At 44.5% G+C, this 17,643-nt stretch overlaps 1 protein-coding gene across 7 annotated transcripts in view; it reads left to right on the top strand.

The window, feature by feature from the left end:
* CAD (carbamoyl-phosphate synthetase 2, aspartate transcarbamylase, and dihydroorotase) overlaps positions 1 to 17,643 on the top strand; it is a 414,808-nt gene that overhangs the window by 156,792 nt on the left and 240,373 nt on the right. For all 7 annotated transcript variants that reach the window (XM_078650082.1, XM_078650077.1, XM_078650079.1 and 4 more), the window contains exons 14-22: positions 4,545 to 4,669; positions 9,426 to 9,559; positions 10,129 to 10,241; positions 11,915 to 12,165; positions 12,437 to 12,683; positions 13,704 to 13,802; positions 14,512 to 14,736; positions 15,651 to 15,833; positions 16,680 to 16,898. In XM_078650082.1, the coding sequence (XP_078506208.1) occupies positions 4,545 to 4,669; positions 9,426 to 9,559; positions 10,129 to 10,241; positions 11,915 to 12,165; positions 12,437 to 12,683; positions 13,704 to 13,802; positions 14,512 to 14,736; positions 15,651 to 15,833; positions 16,680 to 16,898 (1,596 nt within the window). The remainder of the gene's footprint in view (positions 1 to 4,544; positions 4,670 to 9,425; positions 9,560 to 10,128; positions 10,242 to 11,914; positions 12,166 to 12,436; positions 12,684 to 13,703; positions 13,803 to 14,511; positions 14,737 to 15,650; positions 15,834 to 16,679; positions 16,899 to 17,643) is intronic.

Raw genomic sequence — 17,643 nt, forward strand, 5'->3', positions numbered from 1 at the left:
TCCGGCTTCCTTCGCCTTCATGGGAATTGAACGTGGTGCTGTCCAGATTTATGAAGGAGTTTTTTAAACCTATTCATAAGGCTTCATTGCAGCACCTGTCCTGGAAGACGGCGTCCCTCGTGGCCATTACATCGGCCCGCAGGGTGAGGAAATTCAGGCGTTGTGTTGCCAAGAACCTTGGACTGTATTTCATGCTGCTAAGGTTGTTATGCGTACTCGCCCTAAAGTTCTTCCAACAGTTATATCTGACTTCCATGTTAACCACACTATAACTTTGCCCTCGATTTTTCAGAATCCTTCATCTCCAGCGGAAAGGTCTTCGCATTCCCTGGATGTTAGGAGGGTGTTGAAATTTTTATCTGGATACAACCGTAGATATTCGTAGGTCAGACCAATTGTTTATCAATTATGGATCATTCAGGACCGGTCTTGCTACCTCTAAACAGTCCATCTCGAGGTGGATTGTGTCCTGTATACAATTGTGTTACCAAAAGGCTGATAAGACCTTAGGGGGTAAACCTAAGGCTCATTCCACCGGGGGCAAAGCTGCCACGACTGCTTTGCTCCGTAGTGTTCCAATTGCAGAAATCTGCAAGACAGCCACTTGGAAGTCGGTCCATACCTTGTTAAGCATTGCTGTCTGGACACTGAGACCAGGGCAGATGCTTGGGTTGGGCAGGCTTCGCTGCGAAATGTGTTCGCACAGTAGTGGTGTTCTTTCTCTTTTTTCCACCGCCGCTTTGGTGTGGGGATGGGCTTGCCATTCTATTCACTAGATTATGACTATACACAGAGATCCCCTACTACAGAAGGAGTAGTTTCTGTCCTGTAACTCCAGTTCTGTAGTAGGGGTATCTCTGTTATAGTCATAAGCGCCCGCCCTCCTCCCCGGTGGAGAGAGATATTCATGTAAGAAATACTACAGGTCTGGCGTGTTACTCCTTAAAAAGAACTGAAGGTGAAGGGGACCTGCAGTGCATTCTGGGATACTTTGAGGCTTCTGGAAAGTTCTCTTAAAGGCACAGTATCCTGTTTTGAGCCACATAATGGCAGCCTATGGGGCTTGTCTGTCCACTTCTTCCTCTCTATCATTCCCGAGGGTTTTGCTGTTACAGGCAAGGTTTTCTCTGTAAGAAAACCCTGGACAGGCTGTGCTGTTTGTGGATTTTTGGTGGAATTTCTAGTCGAAGTACTGGACAGGGTAGCCTGTGGATATAGCTGCATTATCTGTCTTTAAATTCTCTCTTAAGTGTCTGTGCAGTTCTGCATGTTTTGACAACTTAAGAGATTATTTTTGATTGCTCCGGGGTCCGCGGACATGGGCGGGACTATTCACTAGATTATGACTATAACAGAGATACCCCTACTACAGAACTGGAGTTACAGGACAGAAACTACTCCTTCTAGAGCAGCGATGAGGGAAAGCATGGTGATACAAGCCAACAGTAAGGTGACAACAGTTATCGCCTTAGGCCATAATGGCCTGCCTATAGAGCTCTACAAACTCACGAAGACAAAAATTGACCCTCATCTCCTGTGAATGTTCTTTGAGTGCGACAAATCCGGTGTACTGCCCAAGGATCCAAGATTAGCTAACATAGTCCTTATCCATAAGGCGGGAAGACTGTGCCTACTACAGGCCTATATAGTTAAATACGGAAGTGAAAATTCTGGCAAAGCTTTTAACTATTCGATTGGTTTGGGTTATCCGATCACTGGTCCTTACTGATAAATCCAGCTTCATGCTGGGAAGGAGTACTGCTCTTAATCTGCGACTGCTGCTTGGAGTCCTGGACGTGCACGGAGAATCCGAGAAGATGCCCTTGTGTTCTCTCTTGACGCTCACATGGCCTTTGACACTGTGAAGTGGCCCTTCATGTACACAGTCTTAGAGAAATTGAAGTTTGTCTCCCCCTTTATTTCCTGAATACGGCTCCTCTGTTCTGTTCCCCTTGCTAGGGGAACGGGGGCACATCTGCTCTCTTACATCCCCTCTTCCCCCCCTGATTTTCTCTCTGGTCTTTGAACCGCTCACAGCCTGGATTAAAAGCGATTCCTTCTGATCAGAGGGCCGAGATGAACTGCAGACTGGGAGGATAGATCTCCTTTTATGCTGATGATATAGCTGACCCATCCTTTACTCTTGACAGGGTAATGATCATATTCATGCTTTATCGCCCCTACTCTGGTTACATCGTTAACTGGAATACGTCTTTGAGCTATATCCTTCATGGAAACACACATCGCCTACCTGACTGCAGCTTGGGTGGTCACAGAGGGTCTCCGCTACCTGGAGTTCTTTGTCACCAGAGACCTAGACATTTTCTATGCGCACAATCTTGAGCAACCTTTGCATGCTTACTAGGGGATGTCCAACACTGGAGAGCCTTGCCTCTGTCTCTACTGGGGAAAGCTGCTCTATCAAAAAGGATGGCCCTCCCCAGCTTTCTTTACACACTTCAGAACACACCTAACCCAGTTCCTCAGTCCTACTTCCACGCAATAGACGGCGCAACCCGTACGCTTCTCTGGGGTTGGGGACCCCTCGAATAGCACTTTAGAAACTGACAAGGGGCAGGTATGACTATAGGTGGGGGGGGAGCTCTCCCCGTTTTACAAAAGTATTACTGGGCGTCACAACGTATCGCCGTTAACCATTGGGTTCATCTCCCGGTGGAAGAACCAACCTACAGGATGGACAGAAAGAAATGCGGCCTGGGGGCTACCTTAGAGCCATCTATGGGGGATCACACACACTACCCCCTCCCCAGCCCTACCATGGTCACACTTGCCCTTTGGCACACCACACTGAATGCTATGGGCTAGCGGGGAAGGATCACGCAAGCCACTCTATTGTGGGATGCTGCACAGTTGGGCACTCAGGCCTTACAGGGGACCTTTCATAGGTGGGATCTCATTGGCCTGTCTAGGGTGGGAGGTCTGTGGAAACAGGGTGAAATACTCACATTCGCAAAGTTACCAAGAGAATATTAATTGGCACCCAGTGAGCCCTATCGATATTTACAAACACGTCATGCCCTGTGAAAGGTATTGCCCATGGGCAAAGATATCCCTGAATCCTCTCCTCTTGAAGATAGGTTGTTGGATGATTATATACCCAGAAAGGCGATTTTACTTACAAAAAATTGTTATATGACCCCCCCGACACTTTGACCTACTTGCGAGTGAGTTGGAAGCATGATCTAGAGTACCTGGAGGATGATGAGTGGCCTGAGACGTTGGCGTCCCACAGGGAGGTGGCTGTAGGATAAGGTTTCGCGTAGTGAAGCTCAAAATCCTCCATAGATGTCACTATGCATGTACAACATTGGTTAACAAAGGTAAAATGGATACAGCACTGTGCCCAAAGAAATGTGGTCAGGAGAGAAACAATGTCACCTGATATGGAGCTGCCTTGCACCCCAGCCATATTGGGAAGCTGTAGTTGACTGTGTCAACAGTGTTTGAGGGAGTGATTTGGTACAATCCGCAAAATGGTGCCTCCTAAATATCTGGGATGAATCTGATCGCACACGTATGACTGCCTCTGGCTCACACTGGGGTTGATGGTGGCTAAATGCAATATAGCATCAGTGTGGATGGCTCAATTAGCACCCCACTTAAGCGATCGAAAGAGGGACATGGACTGCTGTATGCAGTCAGAGTGGTCTACGAAAGCAGGCATTGTCCAAACAAATGGATTAAAATATGGGGGGAAATGGAAAGCATATCAGGGAGCTGTACTCCTATTATGGATACCAATTGGGTTGCTTGGTGTCCAGGCCGTCTGGACTTTGCCTCTGCCCTGTGAATTGTTTCGGGTGAGTTTGGGTGTTACTGGGTTCCTACGACCAGAGGGGTATTTGTTACTGTATGCCAGTGTTTTACCACAAAGATACATGCTGCTTAATGTCACTGCAATTCTATTTGTTTTATATGCAATACAAAATATATATATTTTTTAAAAGCAGTATTTTAAAACTGATAAAATAGTCCTCGATTGTGGGGTTTTATTGCATTTTTACAAGCAGTGGCGGGGATATTGTTTTACCTGTGAATTCTGGATATTGCACCAGGTTTGGATATTCTGCCTACTCTTTATGATCCCAAGTAAATTTCAGTTTATTTTCTAAATTTTTTTCAAAATAATAATTGAAGATCAGTGACTTTAATTCTATGCCCTTAGTTTTGTAGTCTAACAAAGTTAACGTTTTTGCTTGCCTGAATGTGAAAACCAGTTTAATGATATTGCATTATTTAATGTCTTTGCTCTCTGAAGCAGTAACTGAGATGCATGCACACACTCCAAAATATGCTGCCTTTGTGTTCTTCCACTGGGAACGTCCACTTTGCATATCAACATATTGGAAATGGTGCCATTGTTGTCCTCTGCTCGAACTAGCAACTCTTTAAATGGGGGATGAGTAGTAGTATGGCCTAAAGTCTTGTGTTCAAATATTCTCTTGTATTATTTCTGGCTGAGAAAGTCTTCTTAGCCTCTGGTTTAGTGCTCTTACTCTTTTCTTGGTGCTTCCCCATTTCAGTATTATATCATCGAAGTGAATGCCCGTCTGTCCAGGAGTTCAGCTCTGGCGAGCAAGGCTACCGGCTATCCTCTGGCATATGTGGCCGCTAAGCTGGCACTGGGAATCCCCCTCCCTGTTCTCCGGTAAGCAGTGTTTAGTGATAATGGTTTTGTTCTTTGTTGTGTTGCAGAAAACGCCTCACCTACCGAATAAATCTGCACTTTTTGGAGTTCATGAACTGTATTTTGATTTGCTGGGGTCATGAGCAACATATACAGTGTGTGAAGCATGCGTGTACCAGTTTACAGTTCAGTGGGTGTTTAACTACATTCTTTTGTAAGACCGTTAAAGTAGTCCTAATTTAAAATTCTGTAATTTGTTCCATATTTACTTATTGTGTTAAGCTAGGTTTTCATAGCGCGAGATGTGTGTGATGCATGCAATATGTTATGTTATGTTAAGAATTTGTTTAAGCACGAACAGCTGCCCCAGCAACGAGGCGTCCCGGCGCTAATAACCATAAAATAACTACTGAGGGAAATGGGGAGGGAGAGATGTGAAGGCCTAGGACAGTGGGAACAGAATATGCATATTCTAGACCTAGAGGAAAAGAATACTTTTTTGTTTTAATGTAGTGTAGGAAGCTGGCTCTTTGTGACATAGCAGTAATCTAATATATTGTGTAAAAAGTCCTGGGGTTCCGTTATAAGTGGACAGGGGCTTGCTATGCAATCTCAAAGTGCTCTATTAGGGGTTAGTATGGTCGAGCAGCCTTGGGCTTAACATAGCAGAGTGCAAGACATCTGCAAATACAATAGTCAATAAATGAGCCACACGACTGAAGGAGATCATCACTGATTTATAAAGATAGCAAGTGTCTTTATATATGGTTTGGCTTCAGAAGAAAATCTATCAGGTAAGTACTTTTTTAAATAGGAATTATTTTCATTTAAAAAAGTGGACACTACAATTTCTGAGTTATGCAATGTTATCCTATGGAAGGAATAACTAGTTCTGCAAACAGGTGTAGGACAGTGACTTACGGGACCTATCTCTAGGAATTAAGTGGTGGACAAGGTCCAAGGCAGCCCCAACAGTACACCACCAGCGGCACAAGGTAAAAAAACGGCGCCTGAGGGTAGACATTTGGAAAGGGTGGTCTGCTGTGTCCTGCTTGTGGAAAAGACTTGTCCTGTACCCAGCCGAAGCAAGAGACTCCAAGATATCAGTTGGCTTGCCTCCAGTTCGCAGCACAGTCCCTCAACAGCTGAAGAAGCCTGCTGGGTTGAGTTGGTAGCCCAGATCTCCGGATCACCATTCCATGCCACTGTGCAGCACCAGGGACTAGAACCCGATGCTCAGAGGTTGCCCTCAAGTCTGCTGGGGAGAAGTCTGTGTGCAGAGTGGTGGACCAGAAGGGACATTACCGCAAACAACTGAAAGCACTGTACCTGCCAACTGGTAGTTCAGTGGCGACTGGACTTCTGCCAAGCTCGAGGATTATGTGGGACATCAACCCCTGTGGCCAGGATCGCCTCACTAAGCCCGTGGAGCAAGGAGTAGCCCCAGGAAGACCCCTGTTGATCACACAGCATCTTTAGCATCCCTTGGATCAGGGCCACTACATAGAAGTCCATAGCAAGGAGCCACTGATGCTGAATAAAACTCGACTGGAGACTGGTTTTCTCATCTAGGTAACTGTTTGTCAACCTTGCTGGTCCTCCTGACTAGCTCCCTGCCAGAGTTGGTCGCCTAAAGTAACTCCTAGTTACGGCATTGATATTTAGCCATTTTTTCTTGAAAAAGTTTCTAACAGTCAAATTAGTTAAATTTGCCAGTGTTTGTTGGCGGTTAAGTAAAAATCTTGATTTACTTCCCTGTATCTCTGGAACCCTCCGAAGGATCTTTTTCGTTTTGGAGACACATCCTGTCCTATTCTTATAAATTGGTGTGTGATTTCGTGATCGTCTCTACTATTTCTCCTTCAATTGTTTTGGTGCAGTTTAAATGCTTCACACCAGTTCCTTTGTGTAAGCCTGACTGCTCAGGGCCGCTGCTACCCAGGGTTGGTTTAAGGTTTAACAAACTAAACCTAACTGGCCCTATAGGGCTTGGGAAGTGCATTACACAGTGAGGTTTTGCAACCACACCATATAATACACCCTATTTCCACACACCTCCTTTTTGTTCAGAGTATTTTCACCCTGTTAAACCCACACCTTCACCCCTTTTGTTAGACAGCTTCCTAGCACCATTGAACTGTCTTGGTGCAGTCTGCCCTTAGATCAACAAAATGATCTTCAGAAACTGATGAAACCAGGACACAAAGGAAAAATGTAGTTCTTCCTGAATGACAATGATTTGAACTTTTAAAAAAAAATAGCACTTTGGTGGCCAATGTGCAGGACTTAACAAACCATTGTGGGATGTATACTGTCCCTTTGAACTCTTGTTTATACAGGTTATAGACATCCCAGGTACTCTGCATCAGCTCAGGACATACACATTGCTGTGAACTTAACCTTTGCTGGATTGCAGTTTTAAAACTAAGACTGAGGACAAACCAAGATTCCAGAGGAGTCCTTGCTGCTGTGACCCGTGGAGAGAAGAGAAGCAAATTTGCCCCACCCAAAGAAGAGCTGGATTTTCCTTGAAAGGAGAGCAGCTGTCCTAACCATGGAAGAGCTGCAAAATGCCTGACTGGAGAGTCTGTGCAGGATGCTGGTGTAAAGGAAGCAGATAATGGTTAGAGTCTAGGTTGTGGACATGCAAAGACTCCTTTTCTACAAACATATTAGTAATCTGCCCAATTCCTGGCTCTCCACGTACCGTAACGTGACCATATTGTACCCTCACCCAGCCTCGAGTGGGATGTGCTAGGTGGTTTTGTACCTTCATACCCCAAGAGTGGAGACCACTTGTCTTGGCTGGGAGGCCATTCTGATTCTGGAATCTTGGCTCCCTCGATCTCGCCTCTATAGTTCTGCAGGTGATCTTTTCTAGTCACAGTCGAACCATGCAGCCTAGTTTCCCACGGAAAGGGTGAAGCCTTGAGAGTGTTGAAAATTGGGAGTTTTTGTCCCTCTTTGCCACTGAATCGTGCCCTAGGCGGCAGCCTTTTCTCTCCTCATGGAAGGTCTGTCCTTCATAGGTGCCTAACTGCCCACAAGCTAAAGATGGAAAACCTTTTCAGGACTTAGCTTGTTTTAAAAGCACACTGTCTGACCTGTTGCCAAGTGACCCTTTTTGATGAGTTCACCCCTAGTTTTACATTTTTTGGCGACTCACCTGCTTGTAATCTTGAACCCTAACACTGGGACATTTGTGCCAAGCGTATGTGCTGTGACTCCTAAAACATGTTGAAATTGGTTTAAAACTGGATTGGCATATTCTGATAGTCACAGCAAATGGTGCAGAAACACTGTCTGGACCATACACCAATAACCAAACCCCGATCACTGAGACCCTGAACGAAATCCACTATTGACTAGATTGTGTGTGAATGCTGTGTTTTTGCTGTTGGCTCATCTGAAAGAAACACGTAGTGATAGATTCCTTACCTTAGAATTACCGCGGCACCTGAACGGCGCGGAGCAGACTGCTGGACTTCAAGCAACTTTTGGGACCGCTTCTGCAAAGTCTTCGGCGCCATGGCCCGGCAGTTGGGGCACAACTTGCGGTTGCGCCCCAGGCAGTAGACACACATTCGGTGTGGGTCTGCCACTGACATCATACGATGAGTCCCCGCAGGACTTGAAACCGGGCTTCCCTACGGCACCAGGAGTCGATCGACTCAAAAAACAGAGACAAAAAGGCCTAGAAAAACTCACTCAAAAACTGACTCAGGGTACCGCTTTCTCCGGATCTGTGCTTGCTGGCGCGGAAAAAGAAAGAACTGACGTCAGCGCGCGAGGGCGGCGTATAAGTAGCTGCCGCAAAGTCATCTTGGCGACCACGACGGACGCAGAGCTGCACGATGACACCTTCCGACGTGCAGGGGTACTGCTGACGAAAACTTTCCGGATCCAGTCTGACGCCTGGGGGTAATTCTAAGACAAGAAATCTATCACTAACTAATGTTTCTTACAGATATATCATTACAGAAGGTAAGCATCTTGTTCTTTAGGTTCAGTGACTTTATAATATTTTTGTGACTGAGAACTCAGCATTTGGGACCTCAATCCACTTTCTTGTCCAGTTTTAGATCTTAAGCCATTGAAACAGACTCAAACACATCTGTCTAGATTGTGTCACTTTTATTTGATGCATCTTTCCCATTGACTGGAACTTTAAGAGACTTCGTAAACATGTTAAGCCATAGCAAAACGGTCCTGAATTTGAAGGTTTGTTTGAACCTTGTTGAAAAATATTGGACAGAATGTGCTAGAAAATATAGCTCCTAGCATGTAAACATTCTGAAAACATTCAGGGTCTCTGCATACTTTAAAAAAAAAATATAAAAACCTTTTTGTTGTTGTTAAAGAACAAGTTATACATTACATTACACCATCATGCATCAGTGTCTTCTTGTACCAAGGCATATACTTGATTGTTTCCCGCTTGTACTTTGCGGGTCTCTGCATAATTTTTTTAACTGTGTTTGTCCATACCTACCACCGTCTGGTGTAAGCTTTGAGCTCTGAATATTTGCATATGCTTTTCAAGTGGGTCAGGAAAGAAGTATGGCTGTTCAAATGAAGGTTTGGCGGCAAACAACCCTACCCCCAAAGGATACTGCCCAGTAATCACAAAATGCTCCAGGACCCAAGAAGACAATTTTTCTACCATCCAGCACTTCTCTCGTGCTCGTTTCGTCCACTGTGTTTAGTCTCTGTTAACAGACGTGTGTCAAATTAAGGTTCTTAATCCTCACTGTCTGAACTATGCCCGTGTACGTAGGAATTCTGTCACCAACTCTACAACAGCCAACTTTGAGCCCAGCCTGGATTACTGTGTGGTGAAGATTCCCCGATGGGATCTCAGCAAGTTTCTTCGGGTCAGCACTAAGATCGGAAGCTCCATGAAGAGTGTTGGTAAGGTCCTTCTTGTCCCCAGCCCCCCCTCCCCTAAAACCCTCTTCTCCAGTTGTTGATTTCCTAATGTCCTCCCTGATTTAATTTTCAGAAGCCACAGGCTTTTGCAATCCCTGAAGCAACCCTCTTGGTGGTTGGTGTATAACTATTTTCAAGAGTTGGGTTATCTCTAGGGGTTACAACAGAAATAGCTGCTGTTGATATATTATTCTCTTAGAATAGCCCTTTTGTTTCTTCCCTTTGTGTATCCTTTAGAAGGTATTTGCACTCTAGAGTGTTTGTGTCTAATTTTACATTTCCATACAGCAGCAAGGCAGGTGAGGGTTGTTATGATCTAGTTGGAGAGATGCATAGGGACAGATCTGCTACCCTGTACAAGGGGATCTCTTCTGTTGCACTAAGCTTATACTGATAAACCATTGAGTTGGGATTGTATGTCCTGGGATGAGCAGTGTTTTGAATCTGCAGAGCCAAGTAAAATTCATCCTGGCGGTTTGTAATTCCACATTTATGCATGTTGATAACTCTGGAGTCTTTTTGTTGGTATCTAACATTGTGATAATCTACAGGGGAGGTCATGTCTGTTGGGCGGAATTTTGAGGAAGCTTTGCAGAAAGCCTTGCGGATGGTGGACGAGAACTGCGTAGGCTTTGATCACACCTTAAAGCCTGCCTCCGACATGGTAAGCATTGGACATTAAGTGGGAAGGAATGTGGTAGCGTCTGTATGTACCACCATTCACTCACTAATCTGATCAACATCTGTAGAAATAACATCTCGCATAGCTCTCCGGATTCAGGCCCAACCACAAGTAAGCTACCCTTCATTGTCTGCCTTATTTTGAGGTTTTCTCCCTCAATCAATTTTCCTCCCTACGGTCTATTTTCTATAATCTTTGTGTATGCCCATGACGATGTGTGCCAGCTTCAAGGAAGATTGCTGTAGAACAACATTTGCTGCAGCTTGGACACATTCTAAAGTGTTTGGGCTAGTTAAAGTGGGTTGTGTTTGCCAAATTAAAAAAAATACCAGTTCTAAAAAGATAGGGCAAAAATTGTATCAGGTTGTGATAGATGTTGTATTTGAAGTGTCGATACAGATGGGTACAAGTTAGATCAAAGCAAAACCAAAGGGGATGTTGGACGGAGCGTTAAACATTGCAAGCACTCACCCCAGTCAACTGATCTGGGTTTAATTCATCATCATTCTTAAGTTCACTCCACCACCCCACTTCAGACATCGCCATATGCAAATCAGTCTGACCCTGTGCCTCATGGGAACAGTCCAGCCCGAACTGACAAATTGTTTGCTTTCTTCGCCCTAAGTTGGCAGGGTATGCCCAGACGTGGGTCCAGTGAAGACATGGCCTAGCAGTTCAGACTGGACTGTTCCCATGAGGCACAGGGTCAAGACTGATTTGCATATAGCTGTGTTTGAACTGGGGTGGCAAAGTGAGCTAAAGAACGATGATGGATTCAACCCAGATCTGTGACTGGGGGTGAGTGTCTGAATAGTTTCAGCGCTCCGTCCATCATCTCCTTGTGTTTGCTTTGTTCGCCCTAAGTTGGCAGGGTATGCCCAAACGTTAGACCCTTGCTCACTTTGCTACTGGATTCAAGCTAGCCTGGCTTATGACGGCTGTTAGCCAGAAACCGGTCCAAGGATGCTTGTTTCTGTTCCAGTGAAGACCTGGCTTGGCAGTACGGGCTGGACTGTTTCCCTGATGCACAGGGTCAAGACTGATTTGCATATGGCTGTGTTTGAACTGAGGTAGCAAATTGAGCTAAAGAACGATGATAAATGCAATCATCTCCTTGTGTTTACAAGTTAGATCAGTCCCAAATGTCTTGGTCTCCACCCTTCTTATGAAAACCTATCATTTGTTGTCATCTTAAAGGAATGGATTACAAAAATGACCAGATGACCCAGGGATAAAATTATTGGTCTCCAATATCAGACATAGTTGCATAGCCCTCTAGTTTAAAAGTAATTCCCCTCCACGAGGAAGACACCAGCTTGAATTTCGTTATGCTAACTGGAAAGGATGGGCCGACTAAAGATACTAGAATGGAAATGTTTGACAATAGTCTTAAGCATGCTTATGGAAACCAGAGTTCGGTTAATTCCTTGCAGCCTGCATATGGACACTATAACCAGCTTGCACAACCAGAGGTTACCATTATTAAACAGTGGTCGTGCAGCCATCATTCTATGGTTAGATTGAGTTAACCCCCCCTCCCCCTTATAGACCATCACACTTCCATAGTTTCACTAACTTGTTCCATCTCAATAGGTACGTAAGTCTTAGAAGCCGGTCTTCTAGTTTGTGAATGATCTACTGTGTTTTTAATGCAGGAGCTTGAGACCCCCACAGATAAGCGCATATTTGTGCTGGCAGCCGCTCTGAGAGCTGGCTATAGCATCGACCGTCTATACGACTTAACCAAGATTGACCGCTGGTTCCTGCACAAAATGAAAAACATCACTGACCAAGCAAGCATGCTGGAGACCTATCGCCAGAATGAGAATAAGATGCCCTCCGAGATGCTCCTGAAAGCCAAACAGTTGGGATTTTCAGACAAACAAATAGCTCAGGCAGTGCACAGGTAACTAAGCACCCACACAAACTGACAGTCTCATTCTCCACTTTCCCTCCAGCTATTCGTAAACTTCTCTTTCACTCTACACTCTCCTCCCCAGATCACACCTGCTTCATGTCTATTCAATTTCCATGCATTCACATCTTCTAGATTTTCAATTCTAGTTTGGATCGGTCTCCTAGTTTGATGTCCAGGTGTAAGGCACAAGAGTTGTTTGCCGTACTCTGGCTCACAGATGTAAACCTGTGTAATGTTTGTTCTTTTGTTTCCTTCATAGCACGGAGCTAGTGGTGCGAAAGATGAGGCATCACTGGAAGATCTTGCCGGTGGTGAAACAGATCGACACTGTGGCTGCTGAATGGCCGGCCCAGACGAACTACCTTTATCTGACGTACAACGGGACTGAGCATGACCTGGACTTCAACGAACCCCACGTCATGGTGATCGGCTCCGGTGTGTACCGCATTGGGAGCAGTGTGGAGTTTGACTGGTGCGCAGTGGGATGCATCCAGGAGCTCCGCAAAGTGAGTAGTACTAGCGCGTGATCTACTATTGGGAGGTTTGCGGTGGTAAAGTTGTATTGATCAGACTGGCGGTAAATTTGATGCCAGTCTCGGGTGGGAGCTCTGTAGCCTGTCGAATTTGTTTGCTCTGATGACCTCCGAGTAAGTTGACTACATGTAAAGAAGGGGTAGCATCATGATTAGTCCGGGTAGGTTTGGCCATCCAAGTCTATAAATTTAGCACTTGATTTATTTGTGTGTTTTTTGTAGTGCTTGCATGTCGCTTTGCAAGAACCTATGACTGCTAAGTGTGCTGACCTGTTTTTACCAGTGGGCACGACACGTCCATGGCAAAGTTGTGGTCTTTTTACCTTAATGGTGCTTAAGATCAGCCAAGGGGCTCTAGTCCTTCGAGTATTCTTAAAGTAGCTCACTTGGGAGAGTGGGTAGAGGAGCAGAGGGATGACGATAGTTGTCAAGGATATTATTTTTGGAAGCTTTTACAATCAGAATGAGTATTTCAGAATGGTTAACCTCCATGAGCCCTTTCTGTGTCTGTCTCTTCCTGTGTGATCTGTCCTGTCCCATCAGTGTGTTTAAGCTGGATATTGGAAGTGAGAAAGCCCTCTTCTTTAAGAAGCCACTGTAGTTGGTTGCCATGCTCAATAACTTGTAGAAGATTGCAAAGTATGCATCTGCTACTTTTGTGGTACAAAATTTGTGTTGGGCTGTAACTTCAGTACAATGAACAAGTAATCCTGATCCTTTGTGTACACAATCTGCTTGAGCCACCTACTCCGGCAGAACATAGTCTATCTTTTGTGCTTTATTGCGCAAGAGAGCTGGAGGCTCCGTGGAACAGAGTAGCTGTTTATGTGGGATTAAAGTTCTCAAAGGTTGGGTTGGTTGTTACTCAATTGATTTTCCAATATGGTCCAAGATGCTTACAATCTCATCAGAAATTAAGTATTAGGTTGTGCTGCAAGTTACTGCTGCTTTCTTTTGAAATGTATTTAACATTGTATTTTTTCTGTTCTGCAGATGGGCTACAAGACGATTATGGTCAATTACAACCCGGAGACTGTCAGCACAGATTATGACATGTGCGACCGATTGTACTTTGATGAGATCTCGTTTGAGGTGAGTGGTCGGTGGTACCATAGTGGAGGCCATCATTTTAAGGACCAGAGGAGGAGTAGGAGTTTGGCTATGGGATTTCCTTTACTATGTTTACAGTGGGATAGGGACTAGGCCCTTCTCAGAAGAGCCATTGTATCAGAAATCATTGTGTTCTTTCAGTGCTAGGACAACATCAGTGACCAATCTTGAATGCCGGTTTCCAGGAATTTAGGTGCAACATATATTTTGCAGTGAAAAGTTTTCATAGTTTTGACACCTTCCCACCTTCTCAGGGGTAAGGGTCTCAAAACATTCATCAATTTATTGAGCTGGGAGTAGCACTGAACGTCTTGCTAATAAGTCACCTTTGGTCAATGAGATGGTCATAGAAGTCCTGTCAGCAAGGAATACCCATGTCTGATCTAATCTTTTGTGACCCGATGGCAGCATAAAGCTCAGTTGTAGAGTTATAAAGTTGTTTTTCAGCTGTCTGTACTATAAGTAGTTTGATTCAGCAAACTGAAAGCAGCCGTAACCAGTGTCTCCTCATCCTTGTGAATCCACATCCAAGTAAGGGGATGGTGAGGTAAATAAAACAAGCAGATGTTCAGGTGGAACATCTGTTCAAAACACAGGAATCTTTAATAAACAAGCAGAATTCTTTCATTTAAGGGACAGAACTTTTTTGGATAAAAAATGAAGTCACTGAAAAAGTTACTCTCTCTCCAAGGTTGTGATGGATATCTACGAGTTGGAGAACCCCGAAGGTGTCATCCTCTCCATGGGTGGCCAGCTGCCCAACAACATCGCCATGGCATTACACCGGCAGCAGTGCCGCATCCTGGGCACCTCTCCCGAGGCCATCGACTCTGCGGAGAACCGCTTCAAGTTTTCCCGCATGCTGGACACCATAGGGATCAGTCAGCCACTGTGGAAGGAACTCTCTGATATGGAGGTACCTACTGATGGGGGTTTATGGGGACAGAATTATTTGGCTAGTGCTTACTTAATAATATGTATGGTATTCAGAAGGTAGCTGTGGTGAGTGGGTGGGGGGTTTGTATCTTTACAATTCTGCATATCAGTCACAGTATTTGCTTATAAACTGGATTACATTCTGCCATGGAAAGGCTCAATTGATAGAAATACATTACTGATTTATATGGCTTTACAAAATTGGCTGTTTCAGGGCTGTCAATACAATCACTTCCTGTACTCTGACACTTCTGGCCTGGCTTAGTATCGGGAAGTCTTAGCACAGGTATGATGGGTATTTTCATTCACAGTTGGTGACCAATTATTGTAAATGCATTTAATCATGTTGCAATCCATGCTTTGCACACTAGCATAGTAACCGGTATGCTGCTGACTGCTTGTGCAGTCCCCTTTTTCTCCCTGCCTTTCCCTTGTTTACCATGTTTGCTTTTCATGTATGGATCAGTACAGCACAACCTTTTTGTAACGATTAAAAATGCAGACCTATGCTTCTGTTAAAGTGAAAGAGTACTATACATATTTCTGTTTAAAAACAAATCATGTTGCAGGATGCAAAACGTTGCGGCTATTAGTCCGTAGGAGAGCTCTTGCAGCACTTCTAGTACTTAATGCCTGCAGACTAGTTCGGTAAAAAGAAAACATGGCAGAGATGGATTTGTAGGTTCTGATTGTTCAGTTGCTTTTGCTTGATGTAGTATCAGCGTATGCTTTGTAGTCTAGTTTTTGTAATGATTTCCTTGTTAAATTTTGCTGTAATTTAACTCCTTTCAATGTTGGTTTACTGGGTGAAGCGGACGCCCACGTTGGTGATCTTTTAGGTCTCATCTAGAACTTGCATAATCCCTAACTTGCATCTTGCATGATTTTTTTCAGTCTGCCAAGCATTTCTGCTCAAAAGTTGGGTACCCATGTGTGGTGCGTCCCTCCTACGTGCTAAGCGGGGCGGCAATGAATGTGGCATACTCGGACAGCGATCTGGAGAAGTACCTCACTAGCGCCGTGGCAGTATCCAAAGAGTACCCGGTGGTCATCTCCAAGTTCATACAGGAAGCTAAGGTAAACCTGCTGTGGGGCAGAGAGCTGGGACGTGGACTAGCTAAAGTGCTAAACAAGAGATCTTTGCTTGGATTGAATATGAAGGTGTTGAGGTTTTCTGTGTATACAATGGCTGCAGGCTGTTGGGTGTGGGTCAAGTCATCGCTGGTTGGCTTGGCATTAAACGGTATTTGGTTGTGGAACCAATTCTAGCTCTTGTGAGTTCCTGTGCTTGGGAATGTGGGGTTCAGGGAACAGTAGTCTTACCAAGCAACACTTTGACCAGCACATCTGTGCAACGCGCGACCGTTGTATCTTGTAAGCCACTTCTTCTGCATACTATTGACACCCAATTCCCCTGCAGAGCTTTAAATAATTTTTGCAAGGCCAGGGTAAATGTATTAATTCTCCAAGTCGACAAGGACTTTCAAAGAAATAACTTGTCGACAAAGGCACTTAATATGTAGGCTTGCACGCAAATGCCACTCATAACCATTTCATTGACTTACAAGTACTAGATAACTTTTACTCACTTCTCATGGAGTTAGTTACATGCTAAGTTAGTTTTATTCCAGTCTTTGGGCATATGTCCTAAAATGTCATCTGTAAGTTCTGTTAACACTGCATCACACTCTTTCCAAAGTGTATAGTTTCCCAATTAATTGATGTTCCTATAGATGTGTTCGCTAATGTTGATGCAGTTACTTCAGTGGTGTCTCATGAGGACATGGTATGAGTTATTCGAAATATTGTAGACCTGAACGTTCTCTTGATGTTAAAGATCATGCCTTTTCAGATTTCGTGGTCTGGCTGTTTATTTCATCCTTCCAGTGATGTTGCAGCTCTAATGCTCCCCTCTCACTTTAGGAAATTGATGTTGACGCTATTGCCTGCGATGGACTTGTGGTTGCCATTGCCATCTGTGAGCATGTGGAGAATGCAGGTGTACATTCAGGAGACGCTACGCTGGTTACACCCCCTCAGGATATCACGCAGAAGACCCTAGAGAGAATCAAGGCCATTGTGCATGCTATCGGACAGGAGCTTCAAGTAACCGGCCCCTTCAATCTTCAGCTGATCGCCAAGGTAAAGGGGGAGACAGCAACAGTGTTTGACAAGTCAGAACTCCCATACTGGCAGCATGACAGCCATACCATACGCATGGATTTCTTTAGATCTAGTACTCCGCTGTTCCGCGTCCAATTCCCTATTCTTTCATGCCGTTTACTTAAAGCGTGGTTTGTTGCCCTATTTAGCTGCTACAAGACAGTGCATTGGTTGTTCTGCTCCCCTCTTATTTCATGGGCATGGCTCTTATTGGCCCTGAATTACTGTCATTCCTCCTGGGGCTACATCTAGTTGTTCCTTGGTAGGTGGGGGCAGCCATCTCTCTTCTTGGTGGAGTACAGTAGTTTGAGGTAGTTGTAATTTCAAACCAGCCTCACAGTGGGGAATGAACACTACCCGTACAAGTTCATGTGGAATGCAGGCAATTATATCAATAAATCAAAAGAAAATAAGTGAAAAGCAGGCAGTCAGTGCAACATACAGTACACAATGAATCTTGAGAGTATATTTGTGTGAATCCTTCTGTTTCAAAAACGAACAGTTTTATCTGCAGTACTTTCAATATCTAAAAGAGCTGCGATTGAAGTGGTTGGGTTTGTGGATAAAAACAGATCATTGTCATTAACAACCAATGAAGACCATAGCATTAAGAAGTTGACACTTTTGGAACTGAATGAATTGATCCTGACACCAAAGGACAAGGATGTAAGGGAAGGTATGATTAAGGTTCTTTGTGTAAGTAAATTGTGGGTGTTTGTCCTTT

Source organism: Lissotriton helveticus, chromosome 6 (genome assembly GCF_964261635.1).
Source record: "Lissotriton helveticus chromosome 6, aLisHel1.1, whole genome shotgun sequence".
NCBI classification, from domain to species: Eukaryota; Metazoa; Chordata; class Amphibia; order Caudata; family Salamandridae; genus Lissotriton; species Lissotriton helveticus.